General features: G+C 35.4%; 1 protein-coding gene across 3 annotated transcripts in view; it reads left to right on the forward strand.

Annotated features, from left to right (window-relative positions):
* Positions 1 to 17,720, forward strand: part of LOC128862441 (phosphatase and actin regulator 4-like) — a 32,992-nt gene extending 15,272 nt beyond the window's left edge. For 2 of the 3 annotated variants that reach the window (XM_054101057.1, XM_054101060.1), the window contains 3 exons: positions 8,261 to 8,604; positions 8,755 to 9,031; positions 16,009 to 17,720. In XM_054101057.1, the coding sequence (XP_053957032.1) occupies positions 8,261 to 8,604; positions 8,755 to 9,031; positions 16,009 to 16,024 (637 nt within the window). In that variant the 3' untranslated portion in view covers positions 16,025 to 17,720. Of the gene's footprint in view, positions 1 to 8,257; positions 8,605 to 8,754; positions 9,032 to 16,008 lie in introns of all 3 variants that reach the window. The other variant, XM_054101058.1, reaches the window with a different exon arrangement.
* Positions 17,721 to 19,781: the final 2,061 nt, after the last annotated feature.

Genomic DNA, 19,781 nt, shown 5'->3' on the forward strand with positions numbered 1-19,781 from the left:
ACTCAACAAAGTGAATAAGTCACCAGTTGTTATATTTTTCCAAAAAAAAAATATTTTATTTCTATCAATGTGTTCAACAATGACTTAATATACACACATATGTATGCATACACATCAGGGCGAATCAGTTTGTATAGAATAATTGTTTTCTATGATGCATCGTTCCTAGCAGAATCGGATCCTAAATAAATGTATAAGAAGAAAATTATATTGGAGCTTAGCGCTAAAGTCAATTTCAAGTGTTTTATATGTAATTATAACTAAAACTTGCAAACAATAAAAAAGTATTTTAAATATTTAGCGCCATTATGCGTTTCTTTAATTAAAACACAGATATAAAAAATAAATTCTTCGTACCCTATGAATCCCTATGTACAAGTTTGTACTAAAGAAATATATATTTTCTCGGTAGATGGCTGTAGTGATCGATATCACGCAAAGTATCGATCAAACAATTTAAAGTTTATGCTCATTGCCAAGGCTACATTTCGTACTAAAAAAAGTTGTTGCTGTTGTTTTTGTTTTCTCCATTTGTGAGTTACAGGGTGTCAACAAAGAGAAAATTGGCTACATTTTAGAGTTTTTCTTTGATAAAGGCATTGAAATTGTGAATCGTGCAATTAATTACAAAAATAATGTCTTTCTTTTTCTCCGAACTAATATATTTCTATTAATTAAATTAAGCTTCTTTCAAAATTTGGTGGGCTCGAATATAACTTTCTTCCAATTTTTTCTTTTTCTTTAATCTGTAAGCAATGATGCGCAAAAAAATTCGTCCACCCTAATGTGCATACCATACATTTTCTTTCAAAGAAAATGTTGTGATGGAAATTGCATTATCCTTTATTGGCATGATGCCGAACTATTTGTTTCACAACAAAAGATGCACAAACCAGTTTAATATTATATTTCAAATTATTTGCCACATTTCACAAGCACACATACATGCATAAATACATATGTACACAAATATAAAATTGCAATTATGGGGAACTCTGCAAGCTTGCAATCAAAATAAAGAAACAGTTGAAATCTAAGCCTAAGCGCTTACGTATACTTATGTACTCGTATGTATGTAATGGATATTCAGTTTTTATTAGATTTTTTAAACATATGTATGTTTATGTTCTTAGTATAAAGAATTATAATGTAAAGAATTTTTAAATGGATCACACGAAAATGAATTATGAGGAAACAATAAATTCTGGTGTGATTCATTTTCTTCAAATGCTGAAAGAATTACAACAACAGATGCCTCCTTTTGCAATTGCAATATGCTGCGAGCGTTACGAAACTCACTTATTAGGCATATTTCGTTCTTTCGATAAGAATAAATATACACGGAGGCGCAAAATTAATCACCCAGTCAGAAGATTTATAATTTTCGCCATACATCACATACAATTGAAGTATACAAACAGACAAGCAAAGGAACTCGTAAAAAGAGTTATTCAAAAACAAAATTGGATAACTAATTTTGTCCACCTTGTAATACCTACATGAATATAAATGGAAGTGGCACATGTTGCGTGTTAGCCCATTCGAGAGAGCACTTATGTCACAGAATTCACATTTTTTTTTTTTGCTGAAAAAATGTTTGCAATAAAAATGAATCGCTTTGTAACTTCCTTTGTACAAATAAGATGATTGCACACCGTGTGTGTAGGTAGCTTCTCTGAATATTTTTATTGCGAGGGATGGATTGTATATGAAATGCTTATTAAATTGAATAATATTCATCCAAACAACATCAATCCAAAACTAGTCAGTTAACATGAAATCCAAATTTTAAGTTCATTATTATAGTATTATATATACAAGGTGAAGTCCGAAATAAACAAGACCCGCGTCACAAAAATATTTTTGATGGTATCATCCTTTTAATCAGAAAGCTTGGTGACATTCGATTCGGTGGAAGCGAAGTTATTGTGTCTAAAGTGTCAAAGTACCGAAAGTGTGTTTACCGAAACATTTAAATTGATGAAAAAAGGTTATGGCGATGATTGCCTATCCCGTGCTAGAGTTCACGAGTGATTTACACGTTTCCGAGTTGGTTGTGAGGGCATAGGTAAATGACAATGAACAAACTCAGTGAGCCCCCAAAACTCCATCGAAATTCTTCATAAATTTTTTATAAATGAATCGAAATCATCGTTGAAATTCATGGAATCTGAGTTGAATATCTCCAAAACATCGATTTATCGCATTTTAACTGATTATTTGTGCTTACGAAAGGTGTGGGCACGTCTCATTCCGCACAAGTTAACTGGGGGCCAAAAATTGTTCAGAATTGAACATTCGAAAGACGTAATTGAAGAGAGGAGAGGCCATCCAAAAGGCTTGTACCGACATTCTGAAGGACATTCCGATCAATGACTGGAAAACTCTTTCGAAAAGCATTTAGATTGGACAAAACTGTGTATCGAGGCCAAAGAGGAATATTTTGAATAAATAAACTCGAGATTATCAGAAAGCTCCTGCCGGTTGTAGTTTAACTCAGTTTTGTTTATTTTGGACTTGCATTGTATTATTTTAAGATCATTTCGCCGTACTTGTTTGTCTCACATATAGTCATAGAGAAAAGTTTATCATCAGATAAGAGTTCGAAAAGTTATACGTATCACCTCTTTTAGGTACATTTTGGAGACCGGGCTTGCTCACAAAAGGTTTTTTTTTTAATCACCGTCATTCGCGCTTCTCTCAGTATCTTCACCAACTTTAGTTTCACGTTCTTCAAATTTCGCTTTCACTTTCATCTTCTTTAAAATCTTACCAATCGTTATTCTCAAAAATATCATGAAATCCATCATCGAACTGTTCTGTATTCATATTAATTTCCTTCTCATATTCCGAATCACTATCTCTAAACATACATATGACACTTCGGTTCTTTTTTATCTTTTCTGCAAACTACAGCACTTTCAATATCACTGCTCATTTTCTGCCAAACCTGATGACTTTGGCTTTGGGTCTCTCCTTTTAAGGGTTAATTAGAAACTATGTAACATTAAATATTATCTTAACACACTTCTAAGACAATTTTTATGTTCATAGAGTCTTGTCTACGGCTGCTTTATCCAGACAGACTGATAATTGCAAATCAATATCATTGCACACACGGTGTGCTGTCCGTCTCGAGTGGGTTAATTCACCTTAACTTTTTATTCGACTTCAATATCATTCGCTACGTTGAGAGCTCTTAAATTTTTTACTTTACGTAACCATTACGTCCTTAAATTTGATGTATAATGTAAATTTATGGAAGAAGATCCCACAGCACTTAATTTCACACACACACACATACAGCCATTTATTTAATAACTTAAGCATTTAAGGGGAAAATGCATTACCACATCAAATATACATACAAAAGTACAATGTGCAGTTGATGGGACCTTTTTATATGGTAACTTACCTGTTTGCCGCGCCGTCTGTCCTGTTAATAAATATCCTGTTGCATTGTTAACTTTCAGCCTTCTTAGAAAGTTTAGTCTATATTTATGTATATATCTATATGTTTTGTATAAGAAGTTTTTCCATGGAGGTGCGCTATTACTTACCGTAGAGTGACCACTTTAGAAAATACAAATACAGAAAATACGAATACGTGCCCAACCGAATTGTAGCCACGCACAAATCCATTCAGCTATGGCGGCCGGTAATTTTACTGGTGTATAAATGAGTACATTGGAGTTGTAATTTTTCATTACCTTCTCTGAAACGAAATGAGCGAAAGCTGTGAAAGCCTATTTGTACACGTAAATCTACTTAAAAAATGCTACAAAAAATGTTTCACTGTTTGCTGTGGCATAAAATTGTTTACGCCTTGCGCATTTCCCTTTTTTTGTATGATCGTAATTTTCCTGACATTAACTCTCAGAATTTCTGTTAAATTTTGCTTATGTTGTTCAATGTGTACTGGTAATTGTATGTAAATATGTACGCAAATAAATTGTAAATCGCAAAAGTTGGAATGCATTAGTGTTAAATTGAATTAAAGCACCCGTACATTTTGAATCATAGTTTTTACTACTGGTGCCGGTAGCATTTGACTGACCAATGATTATTAATTTTTTGTAACCATAAACCAAAAGTTATATTATATCTACCCCATATGTACGTACAACAGTTTCTATTTGGCAAACAATGGCAGGCAGGTCATTAACTTTGTGTACGAGGGTAAAAGGCAGCTTCTGTAAATTTGGCTTACACACTTACATATATGGTATACATAGCCTAACGTTAGCAAGAGTAGGAAAGAAATTATTTATGTAAAAAGAATGGCAGTATTCAGCCCCTTTTTTCAATACATTGAGGATTTTGACTCTACTGTGGTATCAGAGATTTTTTGATTAATTTGCGAACATAGTGATGAATTCCCGTATTTAATTTTACTTTTTCAATCAGAAGGTTGCATAACGAATGATTACCAGCCACTGGTGGTAGGGGGCTTCGCTAAGAATGTACAAATAATTTAAGTGGCTATACGAAGTCAGGAGGCCGAAGGAAAGTATTTGCCAATAACATTTTCCTGGAGAAACATTTCACTGCCTCAATGTAGAAATGTGCATTCGGTTACATACTTTTATTAAGGTTATACAGTAACTTTTGTGGCAGCACAGTGACTTGCCCTGATAACCATGACACAAACTCTCACATTTATATACCATACATTAAATTCAAAGAAATTGTGTGCAGATAATCTTCGTGCATAACTCTATAATATTATAAATAAAAATAAAATAAAATAAAAATACCTATACAAATTACAGACACTCAAAGACAAAACTGAGTTGCTCTTAATCAGGAGACATTTCGTTGTCTAATTAAAAAATATTTTTCGTTAACTTCTGATGCAAAAGAAATCGTTGTGCTTCACTTACTTCGGCAGTCACCATTATCAAGTGCATTTGTGCGTGGGATTCCATATCTGTTGAGGGCATAAATCACTGAAATAAACTGCTCGAATCACTGAAATAAGCTGTTCTATAATAGAAAACTTCCAGCGTATTTTTACACTGAGAAATCTACTCATAAAAACTATCTAAGTTCCGAAAATTCGATGCACTAGCAGCCGTCCGTTCTTCTTAAATGGTGATTAAATTGAGAAGGTTGACACCTTTACCTACTTGGGTGTTATCATTGCCGCTGGAGACAATGTGAAACAAGACGTTATCGCCAGAATAAATAAAGCGAACGGCGCGTATGCGAGCTATTTGGTTTTCGAGCATCCTCGGCGTACATACAAAATTACGGACCTTTAAGACAAATGTGCTATCAATACTCTTATATGGATCGGAAACCTGGCTCACAATAATTGGATAAAAAAAAAATTCAAAGCTGTGTGAACAGATGTTTACGAAGGATATTGAAGATCTGGTGGCCCAACACCATACGTAACGACGATCTATACGTGAGGTGCAAGGTCCAGCCGGTAGCTCACATGATAAAACTGCGAAAGGGGAGGTGGATTGGGCATACGCTTCGCAAGGACGCAAATAAAATCTGTCGTCAAGCACTGTATTGAAATATCTTGAAGGAGTACAATTCAGAAGGTAGTTGAAAAGTCAGAAAAAACTTGGAACGAAATCAAGCTTCTTGCAAAAAATAGAATCAGATGGAGGTGTTTTACTGAGGCCCTATGCTGCAGTGCGAGAAACAGGAACCGATGATGATGCTGATGATGAAGTTCCGAGGTGGCAAAAATCTGTGTGATCTCCTATTTATAGAAGAACATTGAAAATGTACCTATGGCTTGAACTAAAATTCCATGTGTGTATTTGCCACTCTTTTTGTTCGCAATTTGTTTTTTTTTTTTTTGTTTTGCCGTGCAATATTTATTATTATACTTACGTCGGGGAAACTACTAAATTAAACTTTTTGACTCCATAGCGCATCGTTCGTTCAGCGCGTTACGAGTGCAAATGCTGGGATTTCCTTATTATTATGCATGCACGTGCTGTATGCTTTTGTGTGTAAAACATTAATACAACAACGAATTTCAGCAACAGATTCACAAAATTGTATGGTTTCCGCACACTTGCATGCTCTCATGCACAAGAATACATGTATGTGCTTTTCATTTCATCTTCGCTTTTCACCGCATTTCATATTAAAGCACGCATTTCATATTACTGCAGGGCTCTTGTACTTGTATGTATGAGTACCTACATTAAAGGGTCTGAACCGAAAAAAAAATTTAGTTTTTCCCCGGCAAATCGTAAAATCTGGTATGTTCGAGGTAGGGTTTTTAGATACAGATACTGCGAGTCTTGGCTCCTCAGGGTACGTGCCAACGTACATAAACAAAAACTAATCAGATTATTGAAACAGTAATATTAGAACGCCTTGATGTTTTACAGAAATTAGAGGAGGAGCTCGGTCGGCCAAACATTGAAACTAGGAAGTACGCGTCAAATTTAATATATACGTGGTGCAAAATTAATCATCCCATGTTGTTTTTCTATTACTTTATTACTAACTAAACAGAAATATTTTGAGTGACCTTTACTTTGACGCTTACACCCTCCATTGTTTGTCTGTTTGTATACTGCAGCTGTATACTTCGAAAGTTTGCAATGTGATTGCTTAGTGCTTAGTTCTGCCATCAGTTCTGTTACAAGTTAAGTCCGTTATATAAGCAGATATGAAATTATAATAGTTTTTTTAATAAAGTTAATTTTATTTAACCATGTAAATAATAAAGAAAAAATTTACATTTTCATTCGTAATCGTCACCGTTTTATTTTATACAAGCCTTCAAACGATAAGGCCATTTAGCTGTTGCAGCACGCACGGTTTCCATGGATATTGACGTCGCTGCTCGAACCAAAGTTTGTTTGAGACTCACCAAATTTCTGTGAGACCTTTGGCAGGCCATGCTCTCCAATTCTGACCACAAACAGTAGCCCAATGGATTCAGAGCTAGGGTTCCAGGCGGCCAATATTCTGCGGCTATGAACCCATGAATGTTGTTTTTAGCCACTGCTGGGTGGGTTTGCCGTATGGGCTGGGGCGCAATCTTGCTGGAAGATCCAACGCTCTCCATTGAAAAGGTTACTGCTTAACTGCTCCACCACGCCTTATAAGACACCCTCCTAGTACACTTTTGCCACCATCTTAACCTCTTTTTCGCAGAAATGAAGAGATGTAACGCCTTTACAAGACGCTTCCCACCAAACTATTACGGAGGCTGGACGGTGGCCACACTAAACCCTTGGAACAAAATTTTTGCGTCTTTAGAAGTCTTAGCATAGATTTTGTCGTTTTGCTTATTAAAAATTCCTTCAAGAGTGAAAATTATCTGATCTGTGAAAATAATATTTTTATGGTCGTTGACCGCGTGCCACCGGAGAAGCTGCTTGCATCTGTCGAGTCTAATTTTCTTCAAGCGCGTGCTGACCAGTTAAGCAACGAAAGGCTTTCATGTGGATATTATGTCTAATTAGTCTTGACATGGATCTGGTCGATACATCCATTTCCCTGGACATGATTTTCTGCTTTCTAAGGGAATTTCTGAGAATTCTTTGGCTGCACAGGTTCGAACGACCCAAATTGGGGGACATCAGAATTCGTTTTAGAGGTATGGTTCCTTCAGCAAAGTTTCTTATTTTGATCCCTAGAATATGATTTTCACAGAGCAATGGGCGATTTGTTTGCCTCCCCACAAATCGACCCGGCCTAATATACATGTTTTTTTTTTTTTGTTTTTCATTTTACTTTTATATGTAGGTATGTAAACTTATGGGGACGTCAAAAGTTTAAAAATAAAATAAATAAATGAGAAAAACATGGTTGCCTAAATAAAGTAAAATTGGCTATTTTTATTTAATATTATATTTCCATGACATACATCTTTTAAAATCTGTGTTTGTGCTTTCAACTCACACAATCACCATCTACATGCCAACCAACCCCTTACATGTTAACTGTTTTTGCGCATTTTGTATTAAATCTTCTATACACACACAACCACACCATATATAATACTTATTTGTTCTGTACACAAATCTAAATATGGAAACCTCATTAAATTGTAATCAAATAAATCATAATAAAAATATTTACTTACTCTTGTTTTTATACAATTTTCTCTCTCTTTATTTCAATAAAAAACACTCTTAATGGCGCTGCCTACATGCATCACTTGCCAAATACACACAACCTGCACCCGCATACTCACGCTTATACATATATACATATTTGCAAAACTGTCAACTGTGCTGCGCCACATTTTTGTGGCTTTCACTTAACGCAGCAGGCAGCAAGTGTTCAACATCAATCTGCCCAGCACCGTTGAGAATAAGGAGAATACACGACCGTTTGTGATACGCGAGAGCAGCAGTGACAGCGATGAAGGTGATGGACGTATTCTGTATCGTGATGATGATAATGACCGGCAGGCGAAAATTGCGCGCAAAGAGTCATTATCGCTGAAGTTGCAATTGCGGCCAGATAAACAGGATTTGATCAATCGAAATATCCTGCATCAGGTCACCGATAATGAGCTGAAGGAGTCAAAGGAAGCCATTGGCGCACGACTCATACGTCGACTGTCAATGCGGCCCACAGCTGAGGAGCTGGTGGAACGCAATATATTAAAGAGTGAGTGTTTCAGTGTCACAATTATGAATTTTACAATATTTATACGAACATACAAATATACATGCATACACTTACACTTACCTATGTATGCAATAAAATGTTTTTATTGTATGAATTTATATGATTATTGCTTATTTCTTATTGGTTCAGCACAATCACCCGCCGAAGAGAAGAAACAAAAGGAGGAAAAGAAATCGTATTTGTTGCGAAAGCTGAGTTTCCGACCCACGGTCGAGGAACTGAAAGAAAAGAAAATAATACGTTTCAACGATTATATTGAGGTGACACAGGCGCATGACTATGATCGACGTGCTGATAAGCCATGGACAAGACTGACGCCGAAGGATAAGGCCGCCATACGTAAGGAATTGAATGAATTCAAATCATCCGAAATGGCGGTACACGAGGGTAGTCGGCATTTGACAAGGTAATTAAGAATAAACTACATAACTATAGTAGCTCCATATTAAAAACGTCGATAGTTTTGACTTTCAACTGTATATAAACCGTATTCGTTTCGCCATGTGTTAGCGAGTGGCGAATAGACGAAGCAATTGGGATAAATAAACTAACTCTGGCAGGTATGGAAACTGTCATTTGTTTGGAGGCACGTAATCAGAATTAGTAACGAAACTTGCTTAATATCAGAATAGAGAGTTGACAAGATGGAATGTAGTGATTTATTCCAGTTTCATGAGATATAACCAATGGCGAACCTTGCTCGATGACATTTTTGTTGCTTTCACGTACAAGTGAAGTTATTCTTTCGTCAAGTGAACAGAGAAGTGGCAAACCGAAAACGGCATTCTACGCGAGTATATCGGCCGCCACGCTATGGCCTGTAAATCTCGAGTTTTTGCTTTAAACCTGAAACATCAACTTCTTTAACAACGATCGACGCTCGGAAGCTAATGTCGAACCTTTGAGTACATTTATGCCATGAAAAAGCATCTCCTAAACCAGCTGCTATTCGGAGAAGGCGTAAAACTGTAGGCTCCTTCATTTTTCTATTTGTGGGATAACATTAAGAGACACAGAAATTGAAAAATATGCTAAGATAAACATCCGACAGAGGATTTACGCATACGTCTCAATTACATGTTACGTGAAGCCCTGACTACTAGTTGCCTTTAGTGAGCCCTAAACCTGTGTTCACAATAACAGCAGCCCCGACCATATATTCATTTTTTATTTCTATTTTTTTATAAAAACATGGTTCATACTACAACAAAAACTTTATAACTCAGAGTTTCTAACTTCGAATAAAATGAAAAAAAAACTAATTTTCCTCAAAATCTCAAACTTTTGTACAGAATTTTTAAAAAATTCTGGGTATGTAGTTTTGCAGCCCGTTCAATTCTGATATTATATTGTGTGTTGTACTGGCTTAAAATTCGCGTTGATTTTTGATAATTATTTGTTGACGGTGCTATGCACTTTCTTCTAAAGATTCTTATTTACAATAAAAGGTTAAAAATTTGGTAAAAGCTTCTCAATTTTTTTATATACTATACTTTCTATTGTATAAGTAGTATACACTATATTTTTATAAAAAAATTAAATTAAAAATTTATTAATAATCAAAACTTTCCAATATGTCGCATTGCTGTTATTGTGAATGCAGGAACATTTATAACTCTTTGACCTTTATATTCACCAGGTGTGTTCAAAAGCTAAGGTGAATTTCATTATTCTCAAAAAATATTTATTTATTCATCAATTTCTATTTTATCCCCTTCAAAGCAGACCCCCCACTTGTGCCAGCTTTTTTTCCAATCCTCGAAGCAGTTATGATATGCACTTTTTGTAAAAACTCCTGATACACTACTCCATGGTAATTGAAGAAAACAGTGAGTAAAACCTTGACATTTGATCAAACCTGGTCTTGGCTCTCCTGGACTCTTTCATTGCAACGATTGGGTTTTGGTTTCGATGTCATAATCATATACCCATGATTCGTCACTAGTTATTATCCTTTTAAACAAATCTGGATCATCGTTGACATCACTCAACAATTCCTGAGCGATGTTCAGCGATCCTAAGCGAATTCGCATGCGACGTTGTTTTTGGTCAAAATTCAGCAATTTTGGAACAAACTTCGCTGCCACACGCTTCATGCCCAAAATTTCCGAAAATATTGCACCTAGCATATGTTTTAAAATCCATATACTTTTGTTCAATTACCAATTTTTTTCGCTTCTTTTTGAGTTTTAAATAAATACAATTTCGTTTTGGAAAAAACAGATACTGAACCAAAGGAATTAGAATTTGTTTCACATTTTTTTCAGAATTTTTACACAAACTAATATTATTCTGCACAATTTAGGATCACTCCCCAAGATTTTTATTACTGGTAGCAGATGCAGTACCATATATAAAAAAGCAGCTAAGGGTTTTCTGTTTGGGCTGCATGGAATTTGTGAAGAAATGCAAGATGATGATCCTTTAGATGGCCGTTTTATATCAAATGTGAAGAAAATCTTTCTAAAATCTCCAGGACGCATAAAAATACTTAGAGCATCTGCCCCCCACGTTCAATATAAACACGGTGAGGGACGTGGTTTGAAATTTAAGATCATCAGTTATTTCAGTCATTCTCTCACTTCATTGTGATTCACAGTTGCCCACCCTGGACTTTTTCTGCAACTAGCTCGACAGCTGTGAAGAAAAATCGTATGTAATGTATGATATGTACTTTACTGAATGATTCATTCGATTAATCGAACGCAATAAAGGAGACAAACGACCGACAATCACACCTATGTTACGCGGTTAAGTATCATATATCCGGCCAATATGTATAGGGAATGTTTTATGCTATTACATCAACATGCAAAGCCCGGATTGTCTTGTTGAAAATGAAATCGGTGACTTATTTTGAAAGGATATTTTATGGCACATTTTCTTGCCTCATTGTATACCATCTAATCCAATTGTTTTTTTTTTTTCAAAGTTCAAATATCAGTCTTTTTAAACGAAAACGCTTCAGTAAAACTAGCTAAGAATTTGATGTGTTTTAAATTGAAAAGATTCCGCATTTTACAATCTCATCCCATACACAGCTCGCTCACTACCAGTAAGTCAGACTCAGCTTATGCAATACCCAGTACAGGGAGCTTTCGCTGTCAATTGGCTTAATTAAAATGTCATTTGGGCATTACTTTAGCCAATAAAACACCGCCACAGGTCGAACTTAAATTGCCAACTATTAACGACGAAAAGTATCTACACAATACACAGACACTTTTACATCAGCAGAAGGCATCTCAAGCAAAGGTCAGTTAAAGTGTGAGATGGACAATTTGAAAAGATACTATTGTTGTAATGATGAAATTTAGTATTGTAGAATTGTAGCATGAGACAGGGAAGTAACTTTGCTCTGCGCAAAAGTTTAATTTCAATGCCACTTCCTGTCACACAATGTCACTGTCGAGGGGCACATTTGTTACAAGCATTCGCCCTCAAATCCGTTTAAGCTCACATAAGTATGTGAATATATACATATGTATGTATATGCGAGTGTTTCTGCATAGAGTCCACTTGCATTTTTGCCCTATGCTATGTGTGTATTCTATACTCGAAAACAATTGAAGCTGGTTCAATAAAGTGCAAGGCGACAGAATGTAAAGAAATTAGAAAGTAAACATTTATTGTAGTCGCAAAGTGACTTGAATGGGCGGGCGAGTGAAATAAATGGCGAAGTTGTTAAATAGTACTTATGCATTGTAACATACAATGGAACAGTAATTTTCCACAAAAAAAAAGAAACAAAAAATGTATTTCAAATCCTTGCACTTATGTAAATCTTTAATTAGTTTTGTTGGGAAAAGTCTAGATTTCTCTCAGAAAAAGGACTATAATTCAATTAGCACTTTTTCTTCTAAATGAAAAGAAGCTCCAATTGTAGTCTATCTGACGATACTTCATTCCCATACAAAATAGACTACAATCGGGTATTCTAGGAAAGAAGCCTTTTCTGATTTAGGCGAAGCTGAACTTTTTTTAAGACGAGCCCTAACCTAAACTCACACACTTTGTCAAAGTACGTTTCGCCATTTTAGTAAAACGACTTTCATCGGGACCATAATGTTTCCAAATGTATGTGTAACGCGCGCTTTTTAAATGAATAATTCCGATCGTTTTTTGGCAGGAAGTAAACTACGTTTTTTTAAATTAAAAAATAAAAAAATAGTAAAAACCTTGCGCTCCCGTTGTTTTAAACACAGGTTTCATATTTTGCACAAAAGTTAAAAAAAATTTCAAGCAGTTTTCAAAATTTGTAGTTCAAATTTTGTAAAAAATTCTACGAGATGATAATTATTTTTTAAGGTTTTATGATCCAAATGATCACAAATGTTGCTTCACTCGTACCACAACCGTATGAATATGAAATATTGATTACTAACTACTATGCTAATACTCGTACCTTCTGCTCAAATATGAACGAGACGTTATCAATAAAACGGTCCGCAGATGACATATGGCAAAAATAAATTTTTTGTTTTTTGGTAGGACTGTTATAAGCTTACATGGCAAATTTCAGCGTGATATGTCACATAGTTTGTTTTCTGTGCTACTGTAAACAAGTCAAGCTCGAGTGTGTTCTTCGAATTTAACGATGGAAATTCAAGTTGAACAAAGAATTTGTTTGAAATTTTGTTATTCCAACAAAATTTCGGCTTAAAAATGTTGCAGACAACCTATGGGGACTCTGCTCTATCGCGTGCACGTGTTTTCCAGTGGTACAAATCGTTCAAAGACGGCCGTACATCGGTTGAAAACTTGCCTCATGAACGTCGTCCAGCAACATCAGTAAACGACGAAAACATCGGAAAAGTAAAGGAAATTGTGCTTGAAAATCGCAAAATCGGTTAACGCTGAATATTATTTAGACGTTTTAAAGGGTTTGCGCGAGAACATTCGTCTTAAAAGGAAGGAATTGTGGGACAACAAGTCATGGTTCTTGCATCACGATAATGCACCAGCTCACACATCACGTCTTGTTCGCGATTATTTGAACACAAATAATGTTAATATCGTTCCGCAAGCACCGTATTCGCCTGATATGGCTCCATGTGACTTTTTCCTGTTTCCCAAGCTCAAGTTGCCGCTCCGTGGAAAACATTTTGAGACAATTGAAGTCATAAAAGAGAATTCGAAGAACACACTCGAGCTTGACTTGTTTACAGTAGCACAGAAAACAAACTATGTGACATATCACGCTGAAATTTGCCATGTAAGCTTATAACAGTCCTACCAAAAAACAAAAAATTTATTTTTGTCATATGTCATCCGCGGACTGTTTTATTGATAACGTCTCGTTCATATTTGAGCAGAAGGTATGTATACCACACCAAGTGTATGTTGTAAAATGCCTTTTTCAAACAAAACTGGCGCTTACAGCACATACTACTTGCACCTAGCATGTGCTCAAATGTGGCAGATTAAGTGTCCCAAAAGCACCAATGTATAGAAATGTATGTTGTGATCATATATGCAGCATTAGAAAGAAAACTAACGTGAAAAGTATTAGCATTCTAAACACTAATAAAAGAAGGCCTACATGAAAAAAAATATTTTCTTAGCAGCCACTAACCCCAGCACCAACTGCCCTCTTCCCCTGCTATTTGGTGTGCAGTTCATGAACAATATTTTAACATTTCATATAGCTACAACTCCAGTAGTATCGTTTGATTTTGTCAATTGTTCAATTTTAAATTTTCATTAATTGGTCTGCTACCCACCCAGAAGTAACAAAGCAAGAGCAGCAATGAACCGCATGCACTTTTTTCCTTTCATTTGCCATCACTGAGCTAGGACTTTTTATTTTAGAAACAGAAAATACCAACCTTTTGAGTTACATAAACCATAAGTGAATTATTTGCCCTTAAATCTTCTTCGCTGCCTTGCCGCCTACCAATAGAATGGACACAGCTATGGCCTCAATTCACACAGTTTTCTAGTTGGCTCTGTTGAACACATTCTGAGTCGGCTATTTCAATCAAACATTACTCATTTATTTATGTACCTTTCTCTTTTTTGTTTTTGTTTTTTTTTTTGCTAATATCTATGTATTATTCAATTTTGGTCTTGAAAATTGTGCAGTTTTTCGATTTACTCCTAGCTTTCATTTTGGTTGAGTTACCAAGTAATTTTTCAACTGAGCGCACTCAATTTATATTCGAAAAGGGACTGTGTATACGAATGTGTGAGAATATGTTTAAAGCCCTGCAGGAAAATCTACTAGCATAGGACATGTGCATTTGCAATGAATTTAGAACCATAACCATGGCGTTTATTCACTTTTCAACATCAGCAACCATTGCAGTAAGAAGTGTCAATTAGCCACTGCTGCATTACTTTTTCTATAGACGAAATAGACGAAACAAAAAATAATTGTTTTAATATTTAATATGAAATAATGATATTGTATTATAAATTAAATTTATAAACAAAACAGCATGCCAATAATTACCAAAACATATTAGTTTTAAAAATTTAGTTTCCTTATTAGCTAAAAGCTTTCATATTATTCATAGAAGGAAAACGGTTGTAATATAGAGAGTAAAGGGTGCGCCATCTTTTATGTCGGTATGAAAACATTCAATAACTTTGAAAAAAAAAACTGATTTGTGGAAGTGAGGTATTTTTATTTGGTTTGATTGTTTACAATTTATTAAAACTATTTTTTGAATATAATATCAATCAAGTGTCCACCTTTATTAGCAATCATAAACTGCGATTTTTTTTGCGTTTGTCATCACCTTGTCAATCATTTCGGGTTTTATAGCGTCGATTTCGGCACGAATGTTTGTAAACCTTACTTTCAGATAACCCCACAAAAAGAAGTCCGGGGGGGCCCGTCGATGTCGCCTCTTTTTGACACTAGACGTCCCGGGAATTTTCGTTGCAGAAATTCAATTGTTGCATTCGCAGTGTGGCATGGCGCACCGTCTTGTTGAATGTAGGCATATATGTAGGTACATTGTATATAGATGCCAGTCACATCCATCGTCAATATATATGGAACATATCCGCGGGAATAGTAAAGTTAAATATATAAATAATTAAGTGTCATTCATAAAATAACTTTATGTTATTTTATGGCTTACAACGACCTTTTCTCAATTTGTACTACCTTAGGGTATAAACTTATGCCCCCTTTCCCGTACTTTTAAATTGCATCATAGGTTAAGTATAAGTAGCGTCCGAAATCAGTTGTCAAACTTTACACAGTCTTTTATTATTGCTTCATGCTGTACACTTTCTTTTGACACTGACTGTAGGTATTTTAGAACACTCGCAAATTTTCTTTGTTTTTCTTTTTTGTCGTTTTTTTCTCATATCAATAAAATATTAACCTAACCCTCTTCTTTCTCTTCTTGCTTGTTCTGCTTGCGGCAGGTTCCATCGGCCATGACAAATGCAAGGGCAGCAAACGACACTTGCAACAGCAGCCACATCAGCAGCAACATCAGCGAAAAACTCATTTTCTAAATGCAACCAATACAATTTTGTGCTTGAACAGCAAAAGCGGCAGCAGCAGCAGCAGCAAAAGTTTGAGCGAGATGGCATAAAAACGAGAAAATGAGATTTAAAAAAATAAAAATAAAAAAATTTACAAAAAAAACTTCAAAACTTCATCAAAAAATGTAATAAAAAAAATTGAAAAATAATAGCTCAAAGGCGGCAAAGTAAAAAAAAATACAAACACAAACAGACACACACACGCATACACAAATGCGAATTAGATTGTTGAAAGGATGGAGGCAAACTGAAAAACAAAAACGAAAGTTAAATGAGAAAATAAAGACAAATTGTAAAAAATGGCAAATAAATTTCTATTTCTACAATAAAAGTATATAAAATAAAAAGTTGATAAGAATTGAAAATAAGTTAAAGAATAAAGCAAGAAATTAGAAGCAGAGAAGTTTAACAAAAACAAAAAAAAACAAGAAACAGAAAACAGAAAACTGAAGTAAATTGAACCAAGCCAATAAATAAAGTTGACGACAGCAGAAGCGGCATACGTTACCATACAGCGATAATTACAACATCAACAACAATAATAACAGCAAATTAAAAGCAGCAAGCAATTTGTAACAACATGGTACGTGGAGCACCACCACCAACAACAGAAAGAAAATAAGAAACAGCAAGGCTAACAAGCAGCATTGAGTACCCGTAGCCTGGCAACTCGGCAACGCGACCATTCTGACTGTTGACATTGAGTGTACGATTCCTGGCACGCTTAAATAAATACATACTTGTCACTTTGAACAAAAATGCCAACAAATAAACTACTTGTGCCACCAACAGGACACCAACAATCAGCTGCAGGTAGATAGAAAAGCTGCAATGAGAGTGTGTGATGATAAGCAGCGAACTGTGACTCTCAAAATTTCTTAGAAACTCGTTCAAAGAGTCAAAGCCGCCAAAATATTCATTCCATTACAAAACAACTACAACAACAATTATAATACGCAAATGGCTTGCAAGATTCGCCATTACGATAAATCCCGCTAGCAGCAGCGTGGCAAAACTAAAGCAACAACAACCACAGCAGAAAACAATATTGTCCGCAATAGCCATGTTCAATGCAACAGCACCAGCAACAGCAAAAATAATAGCAACAAAGCAAATAGCCGTACATTTTAATTTGTCCATTATAACTGTAAGCTTGAATGGCGCACACTTTCGGTCATTTAAAGTACCCTTAAGCACATTATTGTTATTTATTATGTAAATGTGTATAACAAAGGCTTCCGACAAACATACTTTCATCCATTCAATAACTCAACTCGCCCATTAAATCTAAATACAAAGTTTTCTCCTTGTCTACTAAAGACTTTGAAAAGAATTTTCTACTTTTCCACTTTGTGTGTGTTAAAGCCGTATTTATTGTTGTTTATCTTTTGTAACGCTTGTTTACATCTTCCGCAAAATGGTAGCTGCTCTAAAAAGTTGAAGATGCAAGTATTTTTAAATATAATCTGTAACTAGCTAATGTAATTGTAATTCATACAATAAATTTGTTTTGTAATCGTTGAAAGTTTCATAGTCGAAATAAAACAATGACCGCATATGAAATGAAATGGGGAAAACAGTTTCACAAATGCTTACTTTCTTGAATTCACCAAGAGGAAGGAGAATTTAAACAAAACAAGAAAAACTTATGCGTAAATCTTTTAAGTTAAATTTACACAAAGAACATCGGCTAGCAGAACATCATAATCCACCAGCTTTCACTCTTCCGTTGCGTTAAAACTTCACAGCGATTTCTATTAGCAGCATCTAATTAAATGGAAATGTGTCTTTGCTTTTACTTAGAGAGATATAGTAAATTGAAATCGCTGAAGCCCTTCTTCGCGAATTTTTGAAGTTTCTTGGGTTATGATCGAGGGATGTAGGTGGTAGCGATAGTACGAAAACGAAAATTACACGTATTTCATGTACAGGGTTGGCCATATTAAACTGACCCATGTGATTATTAAAAAAATATGGAAAAAGAAACATTTTTTTGTGTTTCATTGTGAAAAACATTTAATTTAGTTCAAGGAGATTCGTTTACATCACTTTTTGAATATGATATCGCGCAAGTGGTCGCCCTTAGCTCGTATAGCGTAATGTGCCCGTTTTTCGGCGTTTTCCATAGTTTTGGCCAGCGTCTCGGCCGATATGGCGGCTATTTCCCGTCGGATATTGGCCTTAAGTGCGCCTAGTGTCTTTGGCTTGTTGACGTAAACCTTAGATTTCAAATAGCCCCAAAGAAAAAAGTCCGGTGGCGTCAAATCCGGTGATCGTGGCGGCCAGTCAAAATCGCCGCTTTTTGATATCAAACGGCCAGGGAACAAAGTCTTCAATAAGTTGACGGTGGCTCGTGCTGTGTGTGGTGGTGCGCCATCTTGCTGAAACCAGAAGTGCTCCGTACCATTTTCACGAACAATCGGCGTCACAAAATCGGTTATCATGGCCAAGCGACGAGGCTTATCGGCCGGCAACAGTTGTTGATTTAGTTGTATTTTGTACGGGAATATCCCCAAATCCAAACGAATGATACGTCGTAGAGTGGTCCGAGGGATGTCCAACTGAGCAGAACGACGATTACCTGACGTTCGCGGCGATGACTCGATACTGGCTCGTACGGCCGCGATATTTTCGTTAGATCGTCTTGGCCGCTTTTTATTTGGACGTCGGGTATTAGCCACAGTGCCGGAAGACAAAAATCTTTTGTGCATTTGCTTGATTGCGTTCTTTGACGGCGCACTTTTCACTTTATTTTTTTTTCTCCACGCACGTTGCGTTTTTACAATCGAGAAGGAATTTTGAATGTACAGCTGAACAATTTCAGCGCGTTCTATTGGGGTGTACTGTTTCATGGTATAAATCTCCTTCGACTGACGCTTCCAACGCGGTATGTCATTAGCTGATCTGAAATTACAGTAAAAAGTTATAGGGTTACTCAATGGGTCAGTTTAATATGGCCAACCCTGTATTTCGTTGTTAAAGAAATATCCTTTCGCTGTTTTAAATAAATATTTAACTTGGCATTAAACGTTGACTTTAAAAAGTAATATACATCCATGGATATTTTCGTAGTGTATACAATGAGCCAAGTAGCCAAAACAAAGAAAATGTATACACCTTATTTGACAATTAGTTTCAATGTATTGGTTGAAAGTTATCATTAAGCGTAATAGAAGAAATTTCCATTACTGGAAGGAAACAGCCACTACATACATATAACTCACTTCACATACAAATTGTTAAATAAGCGTGTTGTCAATGGCTGGCTCACTGTGCAGGCTGTAGGTACTTTGGCGGAATTTTTTACAATTACCAAAATGCGCATTTACCAAAAATGCGCTAAAAGAAAACCTTTTTTTGGAAGGGATAAAAATAAAAATAAATATAAAAAATTGTATACATTGTTTTTAATACTTAAACTTTATAAAACAGTTTTTTACAATATTTAAATTTTTTTTTACAAAAATTAGTATACAAAAAGTCGCGTGAAAAAATGAAATCATTCAATAAGTATTATTTTTATTATTTGAGACAAATTGTCACAACGACTCCAGCAGTCTCCAAGCAAAGCTAAAGCATTCTCATAGTAGTCGGTTTTACTTTACCAGAATGACAATAATTTATGTATGTACGGCTGAAACCTCGGCAGT

This window comes from Anastrepha ludens, chromosome 4 (genome assembly GCF_028408465.1).
Source record: "Anastrepha ludens isolate Willacy chromosome 4, idAnaLude1.1, whole genome shotgun sequence".
In the NCBI taxonomy this organism is placed as follows: Eukaryota; Metazoa; Arthropoda; class Insecta; order Diptera; family Tephritidae; genus Anastrepha; species Anastrepha ludens.